Source organism: Cottoperca gobio, chromosome 21 (assembly GCF_900634415.1).
Source record: "Cottoperca gobio chromosome 21, fCotGob3.1, whole genome shotgun sequence".
In the NCBI taxonomy this organism is placed as follows: Eukaryota; Metazoa; Chordata; class Actinopteri; order Perciformes; family Bovichtidae; genus Cottoperca; species Cottoperca gobio.
Window position 1 is genome coordinate 5,710,876 of NC_041375.1, and position 26,544 is coordinate 5,737,419.

At 42.1% G+C, this 26,544-nt stretch overlaps 1 protein-coding gene across 1 annotated transcript in view; it reads right to left on the reverse strand.

Moving 5' to 3' along the window:
* slc4a3 (solute carrier family 4 member 3) overlaps window positions 1-26,487 on the reverse strand; it is a 56,125-nt gene extending 29,638 nt beyond the window's left edge. The window contains exons 1-5 of the mRNA XM_029458519.1: window positions 26,155-26,487; window positions 16,831-16,990; window positions 14,411-14,661; window positions 14,079-14,266; window positions 11,694-11,920 (exon numbers count right to left, since the gene is read on the reverse strand). Coding sequence (XP_029314379.1) covers window positions 11,694-11,920; window positions 14,079-14,266; window positions 14,411-14,661; window positions 16,831-16,990; window positions 26,155-26,208 — 880 coding nt within the window. The 5' untranslated portion in view covers window positions 26,209-26,487. The remainder of the gene's footprint in view (window positions 1-11,693; window positions 11,921-14,078; window positions 14,267-14,410; window positions 14,662-16,830; window positions 16,991-26,154) is intronic.
* Between the last annotated feature and the right edge of the window lie 57 nt (window positions 26,488-26,544).

Sequence of the window (26,544 nt, forward strand, 5' to 3'; positions counted from 1 at the left end):
CCTTGGTCTTTCTCTGTGATGGAACTTAACATGGGCAACCTGAGCAGCCTCATGACTCGTCCTGATTGTTCACTTGGGTCAATGATAATACACACATGTTCTAGATCCTACTGATTCTGAGGAAAAAAAGTCAGCTGAACTATCCCTGTGTAACAAACCATCTCATGTTGATAATACTATGTGCATTTGAGAAATCAAACAAATCCCAAGAATTACCAAATCCTTCAATATCAAAAATTCACAAGCTAATTTATTTTCTTGCCAGGTACCATTTTGTCCAAATATCTGATTTATTTTTTCTTTGTGCTCTTAGCCTGAGTAAAATCCAATCGTTGTACAAATCGAATTTGCAACATATCTGTAATCAAATTATCCAAAATCTAGCTTGGGCTTTTATCTGGCTTTATATAAATGAAAAAGAGACTGAGACACGCAGTTCAGACATTATGTTATGAATCTTTGAATTTAAGGCTTAGTGCTCGAGAGGAATGTCTCTATATCAGAAGTTTAAGAAGATTAATGTTAAATATGTACATAGAATATACAGTACATGTACCAGCATAACTTTACACGAGAGTTTTGGAAGCTGCAGATAATATGCTCTGTCAATGTGCATCTGTTCCTTATTACAAATTCATTATGATTCAAAGCTTTGCCACCACCTTTGAACTGTCTAATAGTGTTTTCAACCTGTTTCAATTTTCTAAGATCGATATAGTTAACATTTATGGGAGTGTAATTTACTGCTGAAGATGGAGCAGGGGTCGAAGATTAAGGCGTGTCATGCTTGTAACGAGCAGCTAGCCTGAAGCACAGATGAGTTCTGGTCACTCCACCTCTACAGATATTATTTTTCAAACTTGTGATTTTTAGACACAACTGACAAAGTCAGACATGTATTAGATTTTGCTCAACTCCATCTGGAGACACTTAAAGCTTTATACAACTTTTTTCTAGCCTGGTCTCCTAAAAGTTATGTTCCAATACAACAATTATGCATTGTCAAATACCTTTCGAAAGAAAAGTATTTTCACCGGGATTCTGTTTATTTTTTGATGTATCACAAATACATTTCTAATCAAAGTCAACGTTAAGGGATGGATGGGTCAAACAAACCCGGAACACCCAAGAGTCCAGTGTTTGTGTCACGTGTGAAACCAACAGTTGCTGTTGACTTTTTAAATGATGACCACGTATTTCAAATGACAACTGTAACCCGATTGCAGTTCATTTGTAATTTTGAAGGAGACAAGGTTGCTTTTTAAAAAAATGCAGTAGTAAATGTGTAAGATCTGTTGAGTTACCCTTTGATACTAGCAGTCAAGGTTTTTAAAAAGAGTAGTTTGGCATCAATTCTCCTGTTCTTACTCTGGTCATTATTTTAATGGCGGTAAACAAAGTCATAAAGGGGTGTGGCTTCCAAGCCTACAGAAACCCAAAGCAGGTCTAATAATAATCTAATAATTGCACAGAGCTTGCTCTAGATAAACATGATTAAGAGTCTACAGTTACACTAGCAAATACAAAGTACCAATGTTAACATGCACCATCTTAGTTTAGCACGTTAGGACAAAGCCCCGAAGAAGTGTGCCGGGCTATGAAGCCAAAGTTCCTAGTGGCCTAACTGTGAAATTACAACTTCCATGTCATGTGATATCATGGGGCCAACACGCATTTATTTAAATCATTAGGTGCTAAAAGTTGTGAAATAGATTCCAGAGTTGTTTTCCATCCTCCGTTCATGTGACTAAGCTGAGACCGGCCGAGATGGAGTGGCTGGTATGCGGGGCACCACAGTCAGTACGATTCATCCTCTGGGGATCATGTCTATAAGAAATGTCATGGCCATTGTTGAAATATTTTAGTTGGCATTGCCATCCCTTTAGCCCCTAAACATAGATTTACAATCAATACAAGTGGTAACGCTATTTTTGAAAATGGATTTGAACGAGTCAAAGAAGGTGACCCAGGCTCAGTGGCCTGTTTAAATTTACATTATAATTGCATTTTGCAGGCCATTATCAAGAGCAACTAATATTGCTTCTCAACATTCAGACAATATTCAATCAGTGAAGTTATAGTTCCTACCCATCGTACCTAGTGGGTGCTAGATGTTTCAGCTACAATTGAACCCTACACCAATTTGGGATTCTAAATGTGCTAAGGTATTGTAGGCTAATCACCTTCATTTATTTTGCATATGCTTGAACTTAGATGCATCAAAGGACTAATGTGCCATGTTCCAAATAGGGATACAAAAAATATCGGAACAACACATTGCTGGTCAATGAAATGTCTTTCCGCTCTAGCTGTGGCTCTCCCCAAAGCCAAATGGGTGCCACTGGATCAATAAGAAAGCAGGAAACAGCAGCAGTCGAGCACCATGTCAATTCGCTCAATACTTCGGACATCTATGTTCTGTGTGCAGGCATGAGTGAGCCTTATATTGACATTAATTAAGCAAGCGGCAAGCTACATAATCAATAGAAACAAGTGAGCTCGCGTCCATTGATCATGTTAACCATGTACAATTAGAATAAAATGGTCATCCATGTGAATTTCTCACTGTCTTATGATTGCATCAGATATTCCTTTATTGAAAGCTTGACTTTCACTTCTCTCAAATGTAAATGTTTTAAAGCCCTTCATTGAATGGACAGAAATGTAATGCTGCCCAGCAGGAGTATAGGTGAATCTCTACACACAACTTACGTATAGGCTCGAGCTCTGACCCCAGTTGAGTGTGGATTGACTCAAGCAAGTCATAGTCATCAAAATCCAAAACAAACTCTTCAAAGTCCCCTTCCACGTTGGCCATTGAGCTGTGATGCTCATGTTGGGGCAGCTTTGGGGTGCCAAAGCCTTTTTGGACACTGCACCGACGTTCTGGTCCATGGTGGTCAGTGACACGCTTCTTATCAGCTGTCCCATGCCCCTGTTTCTCCTTTCCCTCAGTGTCTGTCATCTCCACGGCCGGTACCTCCTCCTATCCTCCTCTCTCCTAGTTGACACACTGCTCATCCAGGGTTTCCAACTCTTGAACGCCGTCGCTCGCACTGGGTTGCTATTTAGATGAGCCCGGGTCTCTTTAGCGACCACTATCCTACCTCTGTTGTATTGCTCTGGTTGAGCAAAAAAAACCTATACGTAAACTTTGCAAACCAGCTTCAAAATGTTTCACCTCAGGCAGTCAGAAAAATATTGCTTGTGTTTTGGGAGTCAGACTTCTGAAAATAAACTTAAATGAAGCAGAAAAACAAGCACAAAAAAAAGAAAAATCTTGGAAATTCTTAATCACCCTTCTGTCCAGAAATACAAATCACAAGATCATTTATTTGGCCTTAAATCCAAACAAAATGCAAAGCTACACCCTCAGGCACAGGCCCCCCTGCTGTATCCACAATGAGTTGCAAAAATGGTAGCAACATTTATTTGAGCTGGAACTCCAAAAAGAATTATTGATGAGGGATGGTCTACTTTGTGAGAATGAGTAGTAGTACCGCCCTTTTTTAATGATTAAAAATGTCCCCTGCCCATTGATCTTAGTGGCTGTTGGAAAACCAACGTTAAGTGGATCAGCGTAGAAGAGACTTTCCTTTCCACAGTGCCGCCATCACTTTCCAACCATGTGATGTGCGAGAGGGTCAAGTTCCAAAGGTTGGAAGCGTCTCCACCAGAATTGCATTAAACTGAAAAAGCATACACCAAACAGAATCCTCAGTATATATATTTCTGCATGTGTCTCAGTACAAAAACACTGCTAGCGAGGAACGTAATGAAGGGAATAATAGACTAACACCAAATAATCAGCTCCAGCACTCTGCTTTGGGATATATCATGGTGCTAAGCATCTCTGTGCTTCAAGAGCTTATAAAACTTTTAAAAAGTCAAAAATCATAGGGTTGAATAATTTGTGGAAAATATTTGATTGAGATTTTCAACCAAAGTTCAAATTATATAAATGATATATTATTACTAATAGGTTATGTTTTGGGATGGGTTTGTCAGCTACATAACGAAAAAGCTACCGGCTGATTTCCATGAAATTTGGAGTGGGTCCGAATCACGGGGCGGATACACCCATTATTTTTCACTTATGGTAACAGCTCTAGCAGAGCTCTGTGCTCACCGAGTGCCCTTCTAGCATCATATGATTTCCACCAAGCATAATTTCAAACGTATCGAGAAATAATGAAATGAGGCTGTTTGTAACCACCTCTGTCAGGGCGCACATGATGCGGTACTGCATCATGTTCACAAATCAATATTACTCAATTCATTTTCATCCCTAACAAAGATGTAATCTTACATCTTCCTCTCATCTCACTATACTCAACTGCTATATTACAAAATAACTGAAAATGATGTGATGCCCTCAGCAGGATTGTTTACGAAGAGCATCTCCACTCTGTAGGCCTTTTTCTCATCTGAATCATAAACGCTCCTTTTCAAACTTCCTTCCAATACATAGTGTTGTTTCTCTCTTAGAATAAATATATTTCATTGAGATAGTTTAAAGGTACAATGTGTTATTCTGAGCCACCTGCTTCAAATATATAGGGGGCAGTATTCCACCTCTACTACTGGCTCCATACAATCTAAATTCATCAATCATCAAAACCATCATTATTACAAAAAAACAGCTATAGCATGTTAACCTGATTATATTGTAGTTGTAGTAGTTTGTCATATTTATTGTATTATACGTTTTAGAGTATTCTAATGTACTCTTTATATTGTGTATTGTATTATAAAGTTATATATCTCTCTTCTAGTGACTGTAGGCTATTTCTTTACACCTGTGTAAGCCTGTCTGTCATTCAGTCGTCAGTTCATTCAGCAGACTGCTGAAACTTTGTGAGTTGTTCTAAATATCTCTGTTATCTTATAATCTTCATGTGGGGCTCAGATATGTATGTTTACTGTTACACTGGGAGCTGTACGGTCCTTGTTATGTAGGCCTGTGACTATGTCGGCTTGTGTCGGGGCAGCAGAGACGAGAGAGCAACTCGTGTTTTTGTTTCTTCCTCTGCGCATAAATAGTACTGACTCGGAGGGGAGCGAGCAGCTGCTCCGGCTGCTCGAATACAGAGGCGTATATCCCAGCACTGGGAGTCACAGTGGGCTGATAGAGCGCTGGGTTTAACCTGTGTAACGGTAGCAACAGAAAGTTTGACAATCCGGCAGGGAGTCGGCTAACTCAGTGCTAACTGCTGACTGCTAATGAAAGATCTGTCCGTCTCCCAGCCGCCGTAGGCTACTGCCGTCGGAGCAGCCTCCTGCGGACGGTGAGGACGAGGCAAGGTTATACATTGTTTTCTCATGTCTGCCACTTCAGATTTAATCCAAACAAACTATGAAATCATGGATGTAATGTTGACGAGCCCTGAGTCTGCAGAGTCTGACAGCTGTTCTTCTTCTCCCTCTGTACTGAGGCAGATTGGAGCTACACTGACTCACTATCACCTCCTAGACTGGACGGAGCGGCGCTAGCTGTTAGCATGCTAACTTCAGTAGATATCTCTGCAACACAACACAGAGACGTCTTTGACGTCTTCACACTCTGTTGATGTTAGTTCATTGTTTTAATGTGTTAAGTTTAAATTCTGGTATATCTTACACATTGAACCTTTAAGGACTGAGACACCAGCAGAGAGCACACAGACAACGTGATCCTGAAGTTTGAATAAAGCATCACTCCCTACAAATCCGATAGCTGGTTTTCAGGGACTCTGGGTGCCCCTGCCCCATTTGCTGTTTCCAGGTTCCTAAGCAGTCAATGATTACTCTGCTCTGGTAAAGCAGGAAAGGCCAGGGGCAGGGTCGCTGCTGAAGGGGAATCGACTGCATTCTCTGTTAATCAATGCTCTGGACACTGGGAGAGAGAATTTTTCTCTGCCAGCACCAGCTTTTTCATCCCCATCTCTCCTGTCATTCTATGTCTCTTTCTATCCTTTATCATGTTCACAGGAACGTACTGTCAGCTATATATGTCTGCTTCTGTAAATGTGATAATTTACAGAACTCATGAATAGATACAGTAATGTCTCCGACCTCCATCCTTTGTGTTATTTAGTAGGAAGCTTGTAAGTGTATGTGGGGCCAGGAGCTGTGTGGGTTGGTATCATGAGACAGAATGTGTGGGAAGCCCATAGTGGAGCCAAGTTACAGGCAGCCGTGAGAAAACGTGTCAACGGTCACCACCAGTGCAGCAAGGGAGCTAATACATGTTGGCAACTGGCTTTGACAGGTTGACCACTATTTCAAATAATAACCATTAATAACACGCATACAAACATACTTCTTATCATAATCCAGAAAAGGGACAATTTATAGAGAATTGGTCACAGTTTTTTTGTTTTATTTGACAATTTATAGAAAATCAGATTAACTAGTTTTGTTGGAAAAATACTGTATAAACAACACTAACATGCTATGCTAAGTAGGTTCAAGTAGTCTTGTCGTTAGTAGAGGGTTTTTGTGTTAACTCTGGGATTTTATATGATTAGAAATATTTCCATACAGGAAGTTTTGATATTAATACATTAAACTGTCTCTTGCTCTATTCACTGGACAAAACGGAATATATAATGTACAGTATGCACAACAAATATAAGCAACATTTAAAAGTCAGCATTTCTAATTAAGGAAATTAAAATAAAGCTGTTATAACTAGCTCAAGTGATTTTCCTGTTTTGGAGTGTGTGCGTGTGTGTGTGTGTGTGTGTGTGTGTGTGTGTGTGTGTGTGTGTGTGTGTGTGTGTGTGTGTGTGTGTGTGTGTGTGTAAGAAAAAGCCAAATGCCCAGAAGTCATTGACTGATATTTAAAATATTTATTTTTCAATTGTAACATTCAAAATAGCCAGAATTGCTGCTTTGAATGTGTTGTATAGGCATATGTATTATGTTTTACTGCCAGAAGAGGGTGCTGAATGCTTAATAACTATTATGAATCCAGCCTTAAAATCCAAATATAATATTCTGAGAGAGACTGTGACATGTTATTACTATGACAGTGAATTAGGCCTGTGACTAAACATTTATATTGTAAATCAAAGCAGCAGGAGTCAATGAAACATCAAGACAACCTGCTATCTGTCAGGTAAAATGGATTCTGACAATGTATTTTCTTTGCTGTCTGTGGAGAAGGGAGTGCTGATGCAACTAAAATTGGAAGTTTCTTTGTTTTTTTGTCGGATAAAATATAAATAAAATCCTCAGTTTTTTCTATTCCTCTCTGATAGTCATTTACTCATTTATATACTCAAATACACACAGCAGGTTGATCATGAAGGGCTGATGGAGAAGTGATAGAGCACAGTGATGCTAGAAGAAGACACCTCACAAACATCTCCCCACAATGTTGTTTTGGCGTGGGTGAAAAATAAAATTGAGTCATCGCTGAAGGAACATTTAGCAACAGAGCAAATCACCTCCCATCCCCCTGCTGCAAAGCCTTTATATCTCAATAGCAACTAGAAAATATAACGTTAGTTTTTCAGCCAACTGGTGACAGTAAAGTGGCCCAGCCAGTCATTACAAATAAAGCCACAACATAGAAACTCATTTAGATTTCAACCCTTATTATAATCGCAAATAGGGGAAAACTACCATACAGTAAATCACTGAGAATAACATACATCAACAATAGCAACAGCCTCAACAATGACCTCAGTGTTAAATTGACACCACTTTGACACAATATCAACAACAAGATTAAATTATAATTATATTATAAATTATTTTTAAGAGGATTTTTAGCACTCCTCGTGAGTTACATTTTATTTTGCTACCTAATGAATTATACTCGCAAGTACAACCAACTAAGTGAGTCACTTTGTCAGTCACAGGGTACAACAACTATAGCCATAGTACTTTTAATTCATGATATGTTACAGAAACACACGTCACTTCTCTTGGAGTGTTGGTTAGTTGTCTAGCCATGTGTGCTAATGTTAAGTGTACAATAAGAAACTAAAGCTTAGAGAAGAATACATGCAGACTTGTTTCTAAATTGCAGGACCGTTTCAATGTTTAGAATATGTTCGATACGTGTTATGACTGCTCACAAACACATCTTCCATGTCGATGTAAATAACGTTCCCTACGAATACGACATTCACTACTGATTGGTTAGTGCAGGGGTCAGGAACCTTTTTGGCTGTCCATCCATCGTCTACCGCTTATCCGGGATCGGGTTGCGGGGGCAGCAGCTCCAGTAAGGAACCCCAATCTTCCCTTCTCCGGGCCACATCCTCCAGCTCCGACTGGCGGATCCTGAGGCGTTCCCAGGCCAGAGAGGAGATATAATCTCTCCACCGAGTCCTGGGTCTTCCCCGGGGTCTCCTCCCAGCTGGACGTGCCTGGAACACCTCCCTAGGGAGGCGCCCAGGTGGCATCCTTACTAGATGCCCGAACCACCTCAACTGGCTCCTTTCAACGTAAAGGAGCAGCGGCTCTACTCCGAGTCTCTCACGGATGGCTGAGCTTCTCACCCTATCTCTAAGGGAGACGCCAGCCACCCGTCTGAGAAAACCCATTTCGGCCGCTTGTACCCGTGATCTCGTTCTTTCGGTCATGACCCAGCCTTCATGACCATAGGTGAGGGTAGGAACGAAGATCGACCGGTAGATTGAGAGCTTTGCCTTCTGGCTCAGCTCTCTTTTCGTCACAACGGTGCGGTAAAGTGACTGTAATACCGCCCCCGCTGCTCCGATTCTCCGGCCAATCTCTCGCTCCATTGTCCCCTCACTCGCAAACAAGACCCCGAGGTAACTTGAACTCCTTCACTTGGGGTAATGGCTCATTCCCTACCCGGAGTAGGCAATCCATCGGTTTCCTGCTGAGAGCCATGGCCTCAGATTTGGAGGTGCTGATCCTCATCCCAACCGCTTCACACTCGGCTGCGAACCGATCCAGTGACTGTTGAAGGTCACAGACCGATGATGCCATAAGGACCACATCATCTGCAAAGAGCAGCGATGAGATCCTCAGGTCACTGAACTGCAACCCCTCTCCTCCACGACTACGCCTCGATATCCTATCCATGAAAATCACGAACAGGATTGGTGATAAAGCGCAGCCCTGGCGAAGGCCAACATTCACTGGAAACGAGTCCGACTTACTGCCGAGTATCCGGACACAACTCTCGCTTTGGGCGTACAGGGATTGGATGGCCCTCAAAAGTGACCCCCTCACCCCATACTCCCGCAACACCTCCCACAGTATCACCCGGGGGACCCGGTCATACGCCTTCTCCAGATCCACAAAACACATGTAGACCGGATGGGCGTACTCCCAGGCCCCCTCCAGGATCCTTGCGAGAGTGAAGAGTTGGTCCGTTGTTCCACGACCAGGACGGATTCCGCATTGTTCCTCTTCAATCAGAGGTTCGACTACCGGCCGAACCCTCCTTTCCAGTACCTTGGAGTAGACTTTACCAGGGAGGCTGAGAAGTGTGATACCCCTGTAGTACTCTCTGGTCCCCCTTTTTAAATAGGGGAACCACCACCCCGGTCTGCCAACCCCTAGGCACTGTCCCAGACTTCCAGGCAATGTTGACGAGGCGTGTCAACCAAGACAGCCCCTCAACACCCAAAGCCTTCAGCATTTCTGGACGGATCTCATCAACCCCTGCGGCTTTGCCACTGTGGAGTTGTTTGACTACCTCAGTGACTTCCATCAGGGAAATCCCCCATCAGCTTCCAGCTCTGCCTCAACCATAGAGGGCGTGTTAGTCGGATTCAGGAGTTCCTCAAAGTGCTCCTTCCACCGGCCGATAACCTTCTCAGTTGAAGTCAGCAGGGTCCCACCCTTGCTGTACACAGCTTGGATGGTTCCTCGCTTCCCCCTCCTGAGGTGCCGGATGGTTTTCCAGAAGCACCTTGGTGCCGACCGAAAGTCCTTCTCCATAGCTTCTCCGAACTTCTCCCACACCCGCTGCTTTGCCTCTGACACGGCAGAAGCTGCCGCCCTTCTAGTCCTTCGATACCCTGCAACTGCTCCAACATAGCGGTGCTCAGCCGGGGGCTAGTGAGTATCCCCACCCCGGCCCGACGCCTCACACCTTGGGCAACTCCGGAAAAGAATAGAGTCCAACCCCTATCCAGGAGTACGGTTCCAGAGCAAAGACTGTGCGTGGAGGTAAGCCCCACCAGATCCAACTGGTAGCGCTCCACCTCCCGCACTAGTTCCGGCTCCTTCCCCCACAGAGAGGTGACGTTCCACGTCCCCAGAGCCAGCCTCTGCTGCCCGGGTCTGGTCCGTCGAGGTCCCTGACCATCACTGCCACCCATGTGACAGCGCACCCGACCCCAGCGGTTTTTCCCATGAGTGGTGGGCCCACAGGATGGATGGATGGGAGGCACCACGTAGCTTCTTCGGGCTGTGCCCGACCGGGCTCCGTGGCAAACCCGGCCACCAGGCGCTCGCTGTCGGGCCCTCCCTCTGGGCCTGACTCCAGACGGGGGCCCCGGGCTTCCTCCGGGCAGGGTCTCTCCTTTCCTTTTCCTTTCTTTCATGAAGTCGTTTTTGAACCATTCTTAGTCTGGCCCCTCACCTGAGACCAATTTGCCTTGGGAGACCCTACCAGGAGCACTAGGCTCCAGACAACACAGCTCTCAGGTTCATAGGGACACACAAACCTCTCCACCACGATAAGGTGATGGTTCCCAGAGAGCCATAAAAGCCAAATATTTTTAAATGTATTTCCTTGAGAGCCATATATTTAATAAAATTGAGTTTTAAGTATATCACGTCTCCGATATACTAAAAGCGCCATCAGTGTTTCCCCTACCATTTTCTGTGCCCCCCCCCCCCCCAACGGAACCCCGCGCCCCCCTCTGAATAGATTTTTCGAGTTGCGTGAGGAAATCTGGCCGTTTTTGGAAGCAAAGGGAAACACACCACAGATCTCTGGGACGAAAAGTGGCGATGTGAGCTGTCCTTTTTGTGCGACATAACACAGCATCTCACTGTTAAACCTGTAGCTTCAGGGCCGTGTGATCACAGACATGTATGATGCAGTGAGAGCTTTCCAAGCCGAGCTGCCTGTGGGAGACTCGGATGCAGCAGGAAACTTTGGTTACTACGTGTTTCCAAACACTGACAAACCATCTCCACCGCTGTGTTCCCGACTGCGCATGAACTGCTCAGCAATCCGTTTGCAGTTGACGTGGAAACAGCACATGTGAACACCCAAATGGAGCTGATTGACCTCCAGTGTAACGACACACTCAAAGCAAAGTATGACTCTGTGGGCGCTGCACAGTTTCCAAGCTTCACCCCCGAAACGATGCCTTAATGTTGGCCCTCTCTGTGATTAAGTTTGACATCTCTGGTCTACTGCTTGCTTTGCGCAGTTTCTCCTCAGCTGTTTCGCAAAGGGCAGGGCTCCGCCCCCCACCCACACACACACACATGTGCGCACACAGTTACAGTCAGAGACAGAGTGGAGGAAAGGAGAGGGGAGAACTAAAACAAAATCCGCTGCTAAATGTTTTACTTTAAAATGACACAGTATAATTATTTATTACTTGTTAAAAAATGTCGGCTCAAAATTATCTGCGAGCCATAACGCGTCATCGAAAGAGCCATAGGTTCCCGACCCCTTGGTTAGTGTTAAACCAATGTCAGGCTGAATATTCATTTTCATTAATAATAAGATTCATTAAAGCACTCAATTATATCCTTACTTTTCATGTCATCCAGATCGGCGCTGGCCAACATCTGGGCCTCAGCCTCATCAGTGGGCACCTGCTGGTAGACGGCGGTCTCTATAGCAGTCATGCTGCCAATGCAGATCCGCTCTCTCAGGTCATAGTTGCTCCGCTGGGCGCCCGCCAGACGATGGTGCACAGGCTTCCTACGGAACCAACCGCGGCTCGTGGTTGAACTTGAGGGATCTGGACTTGGGGGAACACTGACAAAAAGCAAAGGTGGATTAAAGGTTATTAAATGTTGCCATAATGAGCTCCACATCATTTTACATGAGGAAATAATGCTGTACAAAGAGTTGAAATAGAGATGTTAAAATGTTGAAATTTAAATGATTCACACTTAATTCAAATGTGGCTGCTGGCTAAAATTATGTGTTGTGCCTCTTCACCAGGAGAGGGCTTCACCACACAGCAGCAGGCCAGGATCTCCTCACTAACCCTCTGAGTCATGCTCAGCTGTGCTCACTCAAACACAGCAGCACTATCTTACATGGCACAGATGTGGTGGGGTTTCTATGCTTTCATCCAAACAAGCTGAGACAAACACCTGAATCACCATGGGGCCCCTGACCTCCCAGCAGTTAAATCCATACTCATTTTGTAATAAACAGAATACAATGAATTCATATTTTGATGGCATGTTTGCGGGCCAGATGGTATTCTAATATCTAGGATTCAGCTGGAGCCATTAGTGAATCATCATAGCCTTAAGAAGTGTATGGGGGTTTATCGGGAGCTTTCAAGCTGCTAATGTGAAGTTCACATGTATATATTTGAGCCTATGCGCCCAATAAGAGCAGAAACAGCTCTTGTCTGCTTTATGCTGTTTGCTGCTGCTTGTATCCTTTGCCGCTTAGATAAGCATGTGCTATGTAAAAGGTTTTATAGATACATTTGATGCAGGAGGTCAGTTCCAAATGTAGAAAGCTTTGAATATTAATTAAATAATTTTTAATCCAGTTTTGGTATCCTCTTCCACCGGGGCCGGAAAAAGGCTATTTTATGTCCGGTTGGCAGGTGGCCGTTACATTTGAAAAACAGTACACCACAAACATTTGTGTGTAAGTTTAATCAGTCTACAAGGCATATTAAACTGTCGGTAACCACAGCAACGTCCCGCGTAATGTACGATTAATTTAACATTACTAGTAAAAACTCCCTTGTGAAATGAACTTACAGTAATAAAAAGGGTAAACTGGCTACACACATTTAAAGCTGCATAATCATCAAAGAGAAATTGTCACCAAACTCTCCAGAGCGCTTTAGAATCTTCAAGCTCAATTGTTTTACTTTCATGGTCTAAAGCTTCATTTCATTCTCATTGCTTTAATCAACCTTGTTTCAAGCTACAGCAAGCAGCTGTTTACAGGAAACACGGCTTAATAAATCCACTATACACGACCTACTCCGAGAGGGCAGGTAGAAGTTAGCAACTAGCTGATAAAGAGAAGTGAATATTATATAATATTAGACTTACATTCATCAGGTGGACAGAAATGCAATTCAAAATTAATGCTAACGTGTCTGCTGGATGTGTAAATAGGAAACATTTTGCTATCATGTTAGCCATAACAATTTTAAAAGATGATTATCTATCAATGTTGTGCTTGCAGCTTGTTCAGCTGACCAAATAATAAGATTAAATAATTATGTTGATTTGGAGCATAAAGTGGTTGAGGATAAAACAATATAGCCAACTGTTAACTGTAGGCTACGACAATAGGCCTTTTTCACAGCAGACATTTTGCCTTGCTAAAGGGACAAAAGCAGTTATTAATACCATGAAAGTTATGTTTAGCAACAAGGCAGCAGAATAAGCTTTAAACACAACACTGAAAAATGATCGTCTTATAAAGTTCATGTGGCAAATTAACAACTATTAGTTGTCTATTTACAATATACATCCAGCAGACACGTAGCAACACTAGCATTCATCCTGAGGCAGGTTAACACTAAATCTTAAGGGGAAATATCTGGCTCTTTAGCTGGGTAATGTTAAGTTACTAGCTAGCTAGCGAGCAAGGTATATCTGCCATTTATGTTAACTGTGATATAAACTGTGATGCAATTTCTTTTTAAAAACCTGCTTAAAAAATAAACAGTGGACTCCGAATGTCTTTCAATACATTTGAACACCAAACAACGCCGTCATTTTCTTATAGACTTTTAAACACTCAGACTTAATTTTGGAACCAGTGGAGTCGCCGCCTGCTGGCCATTAGAAAGAATGCAGGTTTAAGGGAGTTCCAAATTGGCTTCACTTTTCAGGTTGCCCCTTGGTACCACCACTCTGATTATAAACACATGTAGAAAACAGTCTTCAATGAAAGCACAAAGTCCTGAGATGTTGTAATAGCCTACCTGTGGCCAGCTGCTTGCTCTCCATGCACCTCATCATTCTGTCCAAATACAGAGATTCCCCCATTATGAGTCTCCCGCTCCATCAAAGCAGGTGCGGCTTTCTTCGACAATGAATGTTTTTCATTTTCCGTGTGGAAGTCAGTGAGCGGAAGGGGTTCCTCCAAGTCATCTTGGCTCCCCAAACTAAACTGAGAGGAAGAGGAAGATCAGTGAGAGGGGAGGAATATTCTAACCTGTGGTCATACCTAGCACATGCAGGTTGTCACAGGGCTAAGAACCTATCTTGCCACCTTTACACTGTAGAGGTCCCCGGTTCCTCAGTCCTATTTTACCTGTGGTTGGATATCAGGTAGCTCTGTGGGCGTGGCAGCCACTCCCTGTCCGTCTGTCTCAGACTCGGCCTCTTCCTCGTCTACCTCGTGGATGGTGGGTGTTTCATCGGAGGGGGGAAGGGAGGTCTTTCTTTTCTTCCGTTTCTTTTTGCGCCTTCTGTCCGCGCTGTGCACCCTCTTGCGTAAACGTTGGGGCAGGGGCAGGTGGGTGGATAAGGGGTGGTGCGTATGGGGAAATGTGTGCCTGTGATCTGTGTTGAAAAAACAGTACAGTACATCAAGGTTAATGTTGAATCTATTGACTGTGTTGACAGTGTCTGGACGTGTCAAAAACACAAGTCTTTCAACCAGGAGACTGGTGTTCAAGTCACTTGTGAAACCAATAGTCAACGTTGACTTAGGTTAAGTTACCTACGCAAATATAGTTATGCGACTTTACATTACAAGTGACGTAAGTTAAGGAATTTGTAATTTAACTTACATAACAAACTTACCTACATAACAAACATACTTATTTTAAAACATCATCTTTTCTTAAACCTAGGAGGATTAAGTAGGTCTGTTGCCTAAACCTAACCAAGTTGTTTCCTGTGAACACAAAAGTTTATTTTGAAAAGACAGTATGCGTGTAAAACTGACTTTAGACGGGTAAGAAGAGCGTCACAGTCTGAAGCATAGGTGACTGACCAAGCTGCAGTTTTTCACAAGTTGGTAGTGAGAACATGTTGGTGTTTTATGCTTTGTACCTTTGTACTGTATGTGATGTATAGCTGCACAAAGTGTGAGTGAAGTACGTAATAGATATTTCTGTAAACAGATGGCACATTATTGTTCATTGACGCTGCAAATATTTATAATCTCTCTTAGAATGACAGCAGCATCATTAGGGGAGGCTATTATGCTGAGCGATTTCACACAGCCTGTCACTCAATGCTCCTGGAGCAATAACTATATAATAATTTCTCCAAATTGGAATTGGAATTGAATCTATGCAATCTGAGATATAACATAGAAGAATGAAATCACATCATCAATCACCTTTTATTTGTTGTTATTACACAAAAACAAAGAGTGATTCTTCAGCCGCAGGCTTTTGATTCTATTTAATAAAACATGCAACGGGAAAAAAATAGTGCTATTTTCAGACGAGATTCTCTCGCTGCCCCTAATTCCCTATTAAGCACTTGAAAGACACAACACAAACAAAAGCTTTAGATTTTAATTAGCATGTCATAATGGAGAAATTAACTGTTTACCACACATCAAAAGAAATCAGCTCTATCTAATCTTAGCCACTATTTCCTCCCACCAGACCATGTGGTACCAATCTGCTAATATTAATGCAAAAATACACTTATATACACAGAATCTGATCCCTTAACATAACACAAGTCACACCATGACAGACAAGGTCAAGATCAGAATGTGTACATGTGTATTTATACATATATAATCACATTTATATTTAAGTGTGATGATATAAATGCAATTAATATGAATATTTGTAATGCTTGTAGCTCTGAGGCTGTACATAGGCACAGTGGTGCTAAATGCTATCGTGAACATGCTAACATGATCCCGGTGAACATGCTAGATGAGCACAAGTACAGCTGTACACTATTGTATTGGGTCATAAAGTCTGATGGTGGCGCTAAAACATGAGTGTATGTACCCAGTTTCATGGAAGTCCATCCAATAGCTGTGGAGACATTAAGCTAAAAACCAAAACATCAACCTCTCCTGGGGGTGGTACTGTAGGGGAGAGTCAGGTGATCACCAAAGTCAATGGGATTCACCCTCTGGAGACTATGAAAATATTTAGAACATTTCATGGCCACCCATCGTGTAAATGTAGAGATATTTGACTGGATAAGTCTGCCCTGTATTCATTCTGCAGTATGGCCATTTAAATAAATAAAGTGTGGTCAGACTGATTTGGCATGCAGTTAACACTCCAATAACTCCTGGTATTTTCTCTTGGTGCTCTTCACCACTGTTATCCTATTTCTATGTCATCATATTTTTCTTTTCAAATAAGTGGATTTTTAAAGAACCTTTACAGTGTTGAATTTTAGAACGAAATTTGGTTTGGTGGTAGAATGAGTTTATAATTGGGTTAAAATGTCATAACAATCCATCTAATAGTTGAAATATTTCAGTCTAGACCAAAGTGGTGTATTTTTGTACACTAAAATGTACATATAAACAAGTTAAAATATAAGGAATATTTTAAGACTTTAAGAAATTGTTAATATAATAAAAAATGCAATGGAAACAAATGCATTCTTACTCTGAGTAGCTTGCTTTCTGATAGTAATATGGATTAATACTGATCACTGGGTTATAAAACAGTGTGTGAGTTATTGTGTAACTGCAGGTATATTGTGTGTATGGTACTTATACATAGTAGCTTTCCTTACATTCAAAGTCTTTCTCAGTGTAGTTCCGGCCCATCCTGTCTCCGCTGGTGGAAGTGGAGTCACTGATGATGTCTCCAAAGCGCTCCACAGACAGTGCTTCCTCCCATTTCTCCTCCTCTTCCTCCACTGATCCTTCCTCATCCTCCTCCTCCACCTTCACCTGGAGAAGAATGTAGAGAAAGAGCATAGAAAGTCAACATGGAGAGGGCACTACAAGGGAAGAACTGCAAGAGGTAAAGCTCATGTTTTATTAAGGAGATTGCTTGGTAGGTTGAACATAGAACAAATGCATACAGGGGAGTTCCAACACTAATTCTTCAGTATGTGTTTATTATTGGAAGCTACTGGTCTCAACATACTGCACACAAACAGGTAAAAACCCACCAGATGGCCACAAACCCTTGGTTTGTCTCTATCATAGGAGAAACCTCAAAACGGTATTGTAAAGTAATTCTGTTTCAGTACAATAGGCACATCGTGTTTGCACATCCTTCAATTCATGTATAGAGGACAATAAATCAATACAACAAAGTGCTAAGCAGCAAAGAGCTAATGCACTAGACATCCTCAGGAGACAGTGGAGGCTGAGGGAGTATCCTGCCAGAGCCATTTGATGCCTCTGGTAGGTCAAATCAGTGGGACAGGACTCTTCCTCCGCCTCGGCTCGGTGCTGGCAAGGTAAGCACTCTGGCTACTGCTCCGTGGTGTCCGATTTCTCTGAGCCAGGGCTCCATTACTTTCTAATTACCCGTGGGATGAAGGGACAGGATACGTTTAATGATCACAACTACCTATCTACACAAGGCAGAGAAAGCCAGACGGAATATTAAAGGGAGAATTTTAAATTGGGTGTGCAGTAAAAGTCTTGTTTTCACTGGACAGCAAGCTCAATTTTGCTCATTACTTAAGGTGCTCTATATTCCTGCGAACCAATTCTAGTTTAATTTCAACCTCTCTAACATCCTCCCCACCTTATTTTGCTCTACTAAACCCGACTTATCAGTATAAGACTCTGAATGTAATAGTCCAATAGTAAAGCATGAGGGAATAATACTCTCAACTGTGGCAGGTATTATACATATATATATGCTTTTACTTTGCTCAAGCTCCATTGGTGCAAATGAATCAAAACTCTTTCATGTCGGTTTTGAAGTCAGTTGGGGTGAAGGGACACAGGAGGAGGGCAACCCATGCCCAGGTGGGAGACGGACTGTCAGGAGGATTTGGATGACAGACAATGTACAAAGCTTTGAAATACAGTAACGTTTATCTACAGTAGGCCACAAATGGCAACCGGATATTTAGCCATAGCACCATGGTTACGGTGCTACTCTTTTATTTTGTTGTGCATCAACCGGATTCAGTTAGTGTCTTTGTTGGCGCTGCCTGTGTTTTGCCCATCAGCAACTACAGCACGTGTCGCGCACCGTGATGTTAGAAACATCTGAGTGTATGTTCCCGAGGTCAAGATATGTAATGAAATACTCCAAAACAGATTTCTTTGTACTGTACATATTGTTGGCGTGTAACAAGAGATCACAGGAGAAAGACTTGTACTTTCTACTTCATAGTAAAAAAAAGAATCTACCTTGTTGATCTATGAAAAGAGGAGACTCCTTGTTGCTTGATTTATTACTTCATTACTTATTTTGTGAAGAGTTTATGGACTCAAACGCTAGTTTCAAGTCTTCTTCACGGCATGATGTTAATTTAGTAAAGTATGGCCCCATCTAGAGTAAAGTGGATAATAAAGCCGGGTATGCTTTAGGGCATCGCTCTCTTGTGATTGACACGTCACTACCACAGTGTTACGGCTTTAGTAACATTTAATCCTTTCACACTGTGTTTTCAGTTCATGAATCAACTTAATTACAACATTTCTGTCGCCTAGAAATGACATATTCAGTATTTGGTTGCACCCTCTCTTGTCACTTCTGGTTCCAAAAAAACAAGATAATGACGGCCAAAATGCCAAACACCAGGCTTTGAAACCGTAGTCCACAAACCAATGGGGGAGGTCACGGTGGCTACGTCCACTTCTTATATACAGTCTATAGTACAACCATTACATCCTTTCAAAGAGCTCAACAATTGCATTTGGTTAATTTGTGCAGCTGTTCTATATGTTAATGTACATATGTTAAATCAAAATACAAAGATCCCTCAGTTACGCTCAGCAACATCACAATTACCTCTGACATGAAGCCTTGGGATATTCAAGCAACTCAAATATTTGTGCGGCAAAACTAGTACTTGTACCAAACATGGAAACATTGGCTGCAGTCAAACAAATACTCTACTTTGTTGTTGAGTTATTTTCCTGTCGCACTATAACAATTAGTTGATCAACAGAAAATGAATATGCAACAATTTTAATAATGGATTAATCATAAACGGTTAGTTTTTCTTTCCACAAATGCCAAACATTCACTGGTTTCTGCTTCACAAATATGAATATTAGCTGATTTTCTTTATCTTTTCTAAATACTAAACTAGAATGTCTTTGAGTTTTTGACAATTGGTTAGATAAAGCAGGGGATTGCATGACCTCAACTTGGACTCTTTCTGACATTTTGTAATCCAATTGATTGGAGATTGAAATAGGTGGATACTTTGAATCCCACAAGACCACAAATGATTTATATAACACACTGAGAGATGGAAATCTCATATTAATAGTGATATAATGAATGCTCAGCCTGAACACTGTGGGTAACCATCAACACCAAACACAATGATATTTGATGCATAACAGCTCAACTACTCTGGCTGGTTTGGTCTCTCCTAATCAATTATGAGGAGCAGAGGCTTCGATTAAAAAGACGTGATCATCTGAGCCAAGCCACAACTAAAAACATGCTGCCTAACCTTTTATCATGTACTGCCCAACTTCTACTGCAACATTAATATTTCATATTTAATGGAATCCTGAGCCCGAGTGCTGCATTGAAATATTTATCAGCTGCTGACTAATATGGAGAAGGGTGTGTGTGTCGTGTGTTTGCCTTGTTTGTCAGGATCAAATCCCTTCACAGCAGTGATCAGTGCCATATTCTGTATTTATGTCCAAGACATCAGGCTCAGATCTAAAGGTGGGTAAGATTTTATCAATACCGACTCCATTATTGATTCATCGAATCGATCCCGATTCATTATCCATTCCTGATTGTTGGGTGGAGAAAGAGAACTTACAAGCAAGGCTTTTTATTACATGTTTTACTTTGTTCTTGTCATCTATTATGGTTATTTGCATTAAAACACACAGTTCAAATGATGTTTATTTTAATATTTGCTTCAAACTAAATAAAATAATTGGCATCAGTAGTTTTAATTATGTACTATAAGCTGCTTAGAGCTAGTCTTAGGAAGTTAAACATGTTATAATTAAATCTCTATAATCCATTTTAAACTGCTGTGAAAACATCTCCAGTATTTAAAAGTCTCACGTTTGACACTGATTGTTTGTAGAGGGGCTCTCTCGGCCACTCGTATCCTATCTCCTCTCTATAACTTTGTTTGGGATCACCAAACCAGGTAAGTATGAAAGGGTCCTAAGATACACACACAGGCATTTGGGTTTTCAAATAGTAAACCACGGCACCATTTAAAACTGAATTTACTAAGGTAAGTAATAACCTCTGAAATTCCGATTCCGACTGATAAGAATATGCAATCACTTTGCTTGTCTCTGCAGATTAATCTGCTTTCTGTTGCTTCCTTTTTTTTATTTTGCAGTGTTTAAAATCTCTTCCCACTCGCTTCATCCCTTCATCTCGACCTCTTTGATTGAAGGGGCTGGCACGCTTCCCAGACAAACAAATCCTAACTAACATAAATATCAGCATCAGTGTTTTGCTTTTCTTTTCACTGCACAGCTGATGTTTATGAGCCATTATTTAAACATGTTTGCCTTATTGCTGAAGGGAGTATTTTTAAATGAAAGAAAGCAAGTTTTCCTTAAATATGATACAATCATTACATGCTTTAAAACATCTAACAAACACACATATGTCTGGTACATCCTCTACGTTTCTTATTTGCCAATATCAAAGCAGCAAAATACAACCGTTTTCCTAATTTCACCCTTTAGCTGGTTGTTAAAATGATTATCATGATGTTTCCGTTTCCGTTCAATATTCAAACACATATATTACAGCTGCATGATCCCATCAAATGTAAATATTGTAGATTTTGTGGCAATCATTTTATACAAATGTTATACAAATTCACATTCAACTTGACATATCTGGTATCTTTGAAAACTTTGGGACCTCCACCAGAATTTAAAATACTAATCTGTGGGTTTGAATAGGCTTGCCGCAGCAGTCGGTGTTACTGGTGTTCAGGAATACAGAATTATATTACTGACACACCGCCCCCACAACCTATTTATTTCAATGTCCAGTGTAATCGGTAACACCGTGGCTTATTACCTGGAAGGATAATGTCCTCACTGTGGCATTCCAACTTGGAACACAGAGTTTGTAAAGACTGTCACACAATAAATGCATGTAGTAGTTTACAGTCAAAACCAACAGCTATTGTTTTAATTAAAGCACATCTTCATCTAAAGACATACATGTGATAATCAAAGCCACCAGCACCCATGAGAGGATCTGCAGCTGTTTCTGTGGCAACCCACGCTCAGCTGGACCAGACGACATTGCTTTAATATCCTTTATACACACACACCCTCACACCAAACTACCTGTAATAAAGATAAGCAGGTCATAGTTCAGAGCGACATCAATCAGCTGTAAGAGGTAACGATGCAAAGAAGCTTCTCTGTCTCTCTCTATGGATCCTGTGTGTTTGTCGGTATTTTAAGTACAGAGCGGGCAAATAATTGCGGGTAGAGAATTAAAGGGTCCACTTATGTAGCCAAGCATTCAGCCTATTATTTCCATCAAACCAGTGTCACAATATGCTATACACACTGTGAATTACATGGTTCCCACTGGGCATAACCGGGCGAATAGATAGCAGCTTATTACAACCCATATTTACATTGTCGGATTTTAGGGGATTTATTAACAGAAATAAAATATAATATTCATAACTATGTTTTCATTTATGTATAACAGGTGTGCCCAAAAGGTCGATCGAGTGTAGTGCGGGTAGATCGCGCACCGTTAAAAAATATATATATTCCCCCAATGGAACTCCGCGCCAAGTTTTTTGTTTTGTTCTTGCCTTGCGCGTTCACATTCACTCCTACGCTCTGTTTCTCTCCCACACACACCAACAGTCAAAGCGGAGGAAAGAAGAGGAGTGAACTACGCACCAGCGCCCCCGTCGCAGCATTTTTAATACATGTAGATCGCTTGGACCTGGTCATTTTAAAAGTAGCTCACAAGGGCACCCCTGATGTATAATCACCTGAAAGTAAGAATAGTTGTGTTTTTGTTATCTTAGAATGAACACTTCATATCTACATAGGGAGAGCCAGTTTGCACCGTCATGTTCTACAGTAGCCCAGAAAGGACAAACCAAACTCTGTCTCTAGAGAGGGCCTCATGTTACTGTAGGTTCTCTACACGCTTGGGAAAGGAGTGGCACTACTACTAGGTCGTCCTCAGACGGGCACTCCATCGGTGCTTCCAGTCATCCCGATCCTCCATGCATCTGGCTAGCTCGCCAGTATTTTCTGCTCCCGCATCTTTCCTGAGTACATCCACGTATGTTATTGCGGGACGCCCTCGTGATCGGTGCCTATGTGTTGGCTGCCACAGCACAAGTTTGCTGGCTGGCAGCTCTTGGTGTCTCTGGCAGTGCCAGTCCCCCATACAAGTGCGTGTTGGTGACATGCTCATCCTTGTTGATGCCAAGTACCACACGCAGCATTCTCGTGTAGCACCGATCTAGGGATTTCTGCAGGGTGGGCTTCAGGGTCCAGCATTCACTCCCATACAGGAGAACAGACTCCACTGTTGCATGGAAGAATCTGAGTTTCATTTGTCGGGGGAGGTTGCAGTTCCACACACAGGTCATGCCGTTCAGGGCCCTCCATGCAAGCGCCTTCCTCACTTTAAGGTCTTGCTCGGACGAGTTGACCCACGAGCCCAGGTATTTGAAATCATTGACTTCCTTTAAAGCAGTGCCTCCTGTTGTTTTTAGAGGTGGATGGTCCAGGGGGATGTTATATGTTATGAACTCAGTTTTCTTGGCATTTAGCTGAAGGCCAACCTTGGCGCACTCTGTCTCCACTCTGCCCAGGAGTTCCTGTGCTTGCTCTACGCGGTCAGAGAGCAGACTGATGTCATCTGCATAGTCCAGGTCCGTTAGGACTAGAGCGGGGTGTCGTCTCAACCTCCTAGGTGTTATTGTGAGGCCGAGTTCTAGCTCCCACCCACTGATGGCCTTCCTGAGCGCATAGTCTAGGACTATGATGAAGAGGAAGGGGGCAAGGGTGTCCCCTTGCAACACCCCAGCCAGGATGTCAAACTCTTCACTGTTGCCATCTGGGGTTACCACCTTTCCTCTTGTACCCTTATACATGGTCCCTATGGCCCGGAGTAAATTCGAAGGGACACCGTAGGCCTTGAGTATCTTCATCATCACACCTCTGTGTATCGAGTCAAATGCCTTTTTGAAATCGATGAAGCACAGTACCACTGTCAGGTTGTTCTTCTTAACCTCCTCGATGATTTGATTTTCCTCAAGGCCAAAATCTGGGTCACAGTGGTCCTCTTCTCTTGGAAACCGTTTTGGTTCTCTCTCAGGTGGGAGTCGATGGCGCTCCGTATCCGGTTCAGTATCATGTACATTTTTTGCAATGACACAAGTCAGACTTATGCCACGGTAGTTGTCTGGCTTCGAGAGATCTCCGGACTTAGGCGCTGGGATGATGTTAGAGAGACGCCACATATCAGGCTGGCTGTTTGTCATAAGGGCGCGGTTGCAGAACTCCAGGATGATGTTGTGTGGTGATGGTGAGCATAAGTGTAATCAGTTGGTTGCAATCTGCAACCTCATCGCTAGATGCCACGAACACACCTACACACTGCTTCTTTAGTGTCAGTGGCCATAATAATTATGACAGGAGCACAGGAGGAAGTCAGGTGATGTAGTATAAAGAGCATCAAAGTCAGTGTAGGGAAGAGGGCAGGGCGCATGGAAGTGTCAAACCAACACAGGACTTTCACCCTGCTGTTTGTGCCCCATGAGAACCCAAGAGTCTCCTATTTTAACTTACGTAGCATACTTAACTTAGGTCACATACGTTGTTTACTAAGTTAACAAACATATTTTATTCCAAACCATGATCTTTTCCTACATCTAACCTGGTAGTTTTGTTTTAATTCACAACGTTAACCGCATGTTTAAAACTGCGAGGTGCGTTTGTTGCTGTTACTCTCAAACGTCATAAATGTAATTTTGGGAAGACAACATATTCTGTCATTTGGACATGTTTCATAGATTTAACAATATCTAAGAAAACTATTTGTTATTGTCATTACATTTCAAACTTGTGTTCAAAGATTGGGCAGAACTTACTTTAATTTTACAGTATGGCATTGATATCAAAAGTGGCATTTAAAAGAACTGAAACAGGCCCTTTGTTTGACATTCATGATACACAAACTGTTCAAAGGGCAGCACTGGCCTGAGGGCTGGAGAACAGTTACAGCCATATGCTTCTTTTAGAAATACCAGATCCAGCAGGGAAAATACTCAAATAGGGAAACAGGAAATGCCACATCTACCATCATATAAATTCTAGGATTGCTCACTGGCCTATACTAGACCAGCTATTTGCCAGCTGATTGGTGTGAAAATGTGAAATTGTTGTTAGAGACTTTTCAGCTAAGAAACATCACAGGCACAAAGCATTTTCTCATAGCTATCTGTCAGCCATGCTTATGAAGTTATTTTTCTCACTCCACTTTTCAATCTCAGGCTTCCAGCCACACTGCTAGCATTAATGTCCCAACCAAAAGGCCACCTCCTCCAGCTATAAAGGACTCTTTTACTGGCTCGCTGAGAATGACTCCATTGTACAAGCTGACATAGTAACGTGGACATCTTGGACACACACTCATGTCCACATTTCTCTCTTTATATATTTTTTTTTGCATAGTCAAACTCTCTTCTAATTCTCAGCATTTGTATTTGCATACTGCTTTTTACTTGCTTGCTTCCTTCCAAAACTGAACTATCAACCCTCCATTACTTCCCTTACACATGTCATATTCTATAATGCAAACCAGCACTGCCTGATGAAAACAACAGATCACACTATTTTTCCTGCATTCAGTGGTTTTGCATACCACAAATGGTCTTGATGTATGAATCCAGTCTCCCAAATGCATGTCTGTTTGCTGACAGCATAAATACATTTTTGCTATTCTTCTTGATTTTCTGTACATGAATAGTTTGACATTTTATAAAATAAAATAAAACACTTTTAAGAGAGCCAGCATCCAGTCTTTCCACAGACATGAGTGGCATAGATCTTCTCATCTAACTTTCAGCAAGAAAGTGAATGAGCACATTACCCAAAATGTCAAAGTATTCTTAAAATGTTGCACTTATTCAGTGAATTTGTGAATTTGAAAAAAATAAACAAACAAAGTAAAACTAAATATCGTCCCATTTAGTGTATTCCTCAATGCATTTTCTCTAGAAAATCCATGAATTAAATCAACAAGACTAACAGACACAGAGAGCACAACTGTAGGAGCCCACGTCACCTCACAAGCCACAGGGACGCTGTTCTTAATCAATCAGTTCATCAGGTCAAATTCAGGCAATTCTGATCAAACTGAAAGCTGTTGGCTTTTTGAGAGGGATGCTGTTCAAAAGGCTAAATAATCTCTCCAGCTCAGAACTGGTTAAACAAAGGAGGAGCTTGTCATTTGTTTTACCTAATAACATTTCAGGTTTAAGACAAGCCTACTTTACGTTTTGGTGGTTCCGAATAGGATGAAGGAATAACTGAGAAAAAGTTCATTTTAACACTCCATAACGCCAGACACCAAAGTAATGTACGGTTTGATTACTCCCGCCAAGGAGGTTATGTTTTCGGCTCGGTTTGTTGGTTTGTTTGTCTGTCTGTCTGCAGGATTATGGTAAACCAACTGGTGGAAGGGTGCAGCATGAGCATAAGAAGAACCCATTACATGTGTGAGAGGATCCGAATCACAGGGCAGATACACGCATTACTTTTCACTGATGGAAACAGCCTTGACGGAGCTCTATGCTGTTTGAGTGCCCTTCTAGTTCAAATATGTTTTAGTGTATGTTTACTAAAGCTATGAGTCCATGATTTCTATCTTCCTAATACAAGGTTACATTTAAAAAACACCTTACAGTCATTCTCACCTGTTGTAGGTTGATCAACACATCTATCGCTGGGGCATGACCTCCTGTAGCCATGGGGCCTGGCGAGAAGCCAGTGGGGGAAGAATAGCTCTATGACGAGGGCAGAGAGCCAGCAGATAAGACGGCTAGTGTGGCTGGAGTAAAACTAAATAGAGACATTGGGTACAGAGTGCCGTGGGATAGGATTTGTGGGGGAAAGATATGGCTTGACAAACTGGTCCTAGAGGTTAAGGATGACCGGGGTGGCAGGGTCAGGTGTGGGTCTGGGAGTCAAGGGGGTTAGTGCAGTTGGTAGAGGGGAATAAGCAGGTGAGGGAAGGAGGGGAGATGGGGCGCAAAGCAGCAGAAACCTGGGGGAGGACGGGGATCAGCCCTTCTCTTTCACGGCTG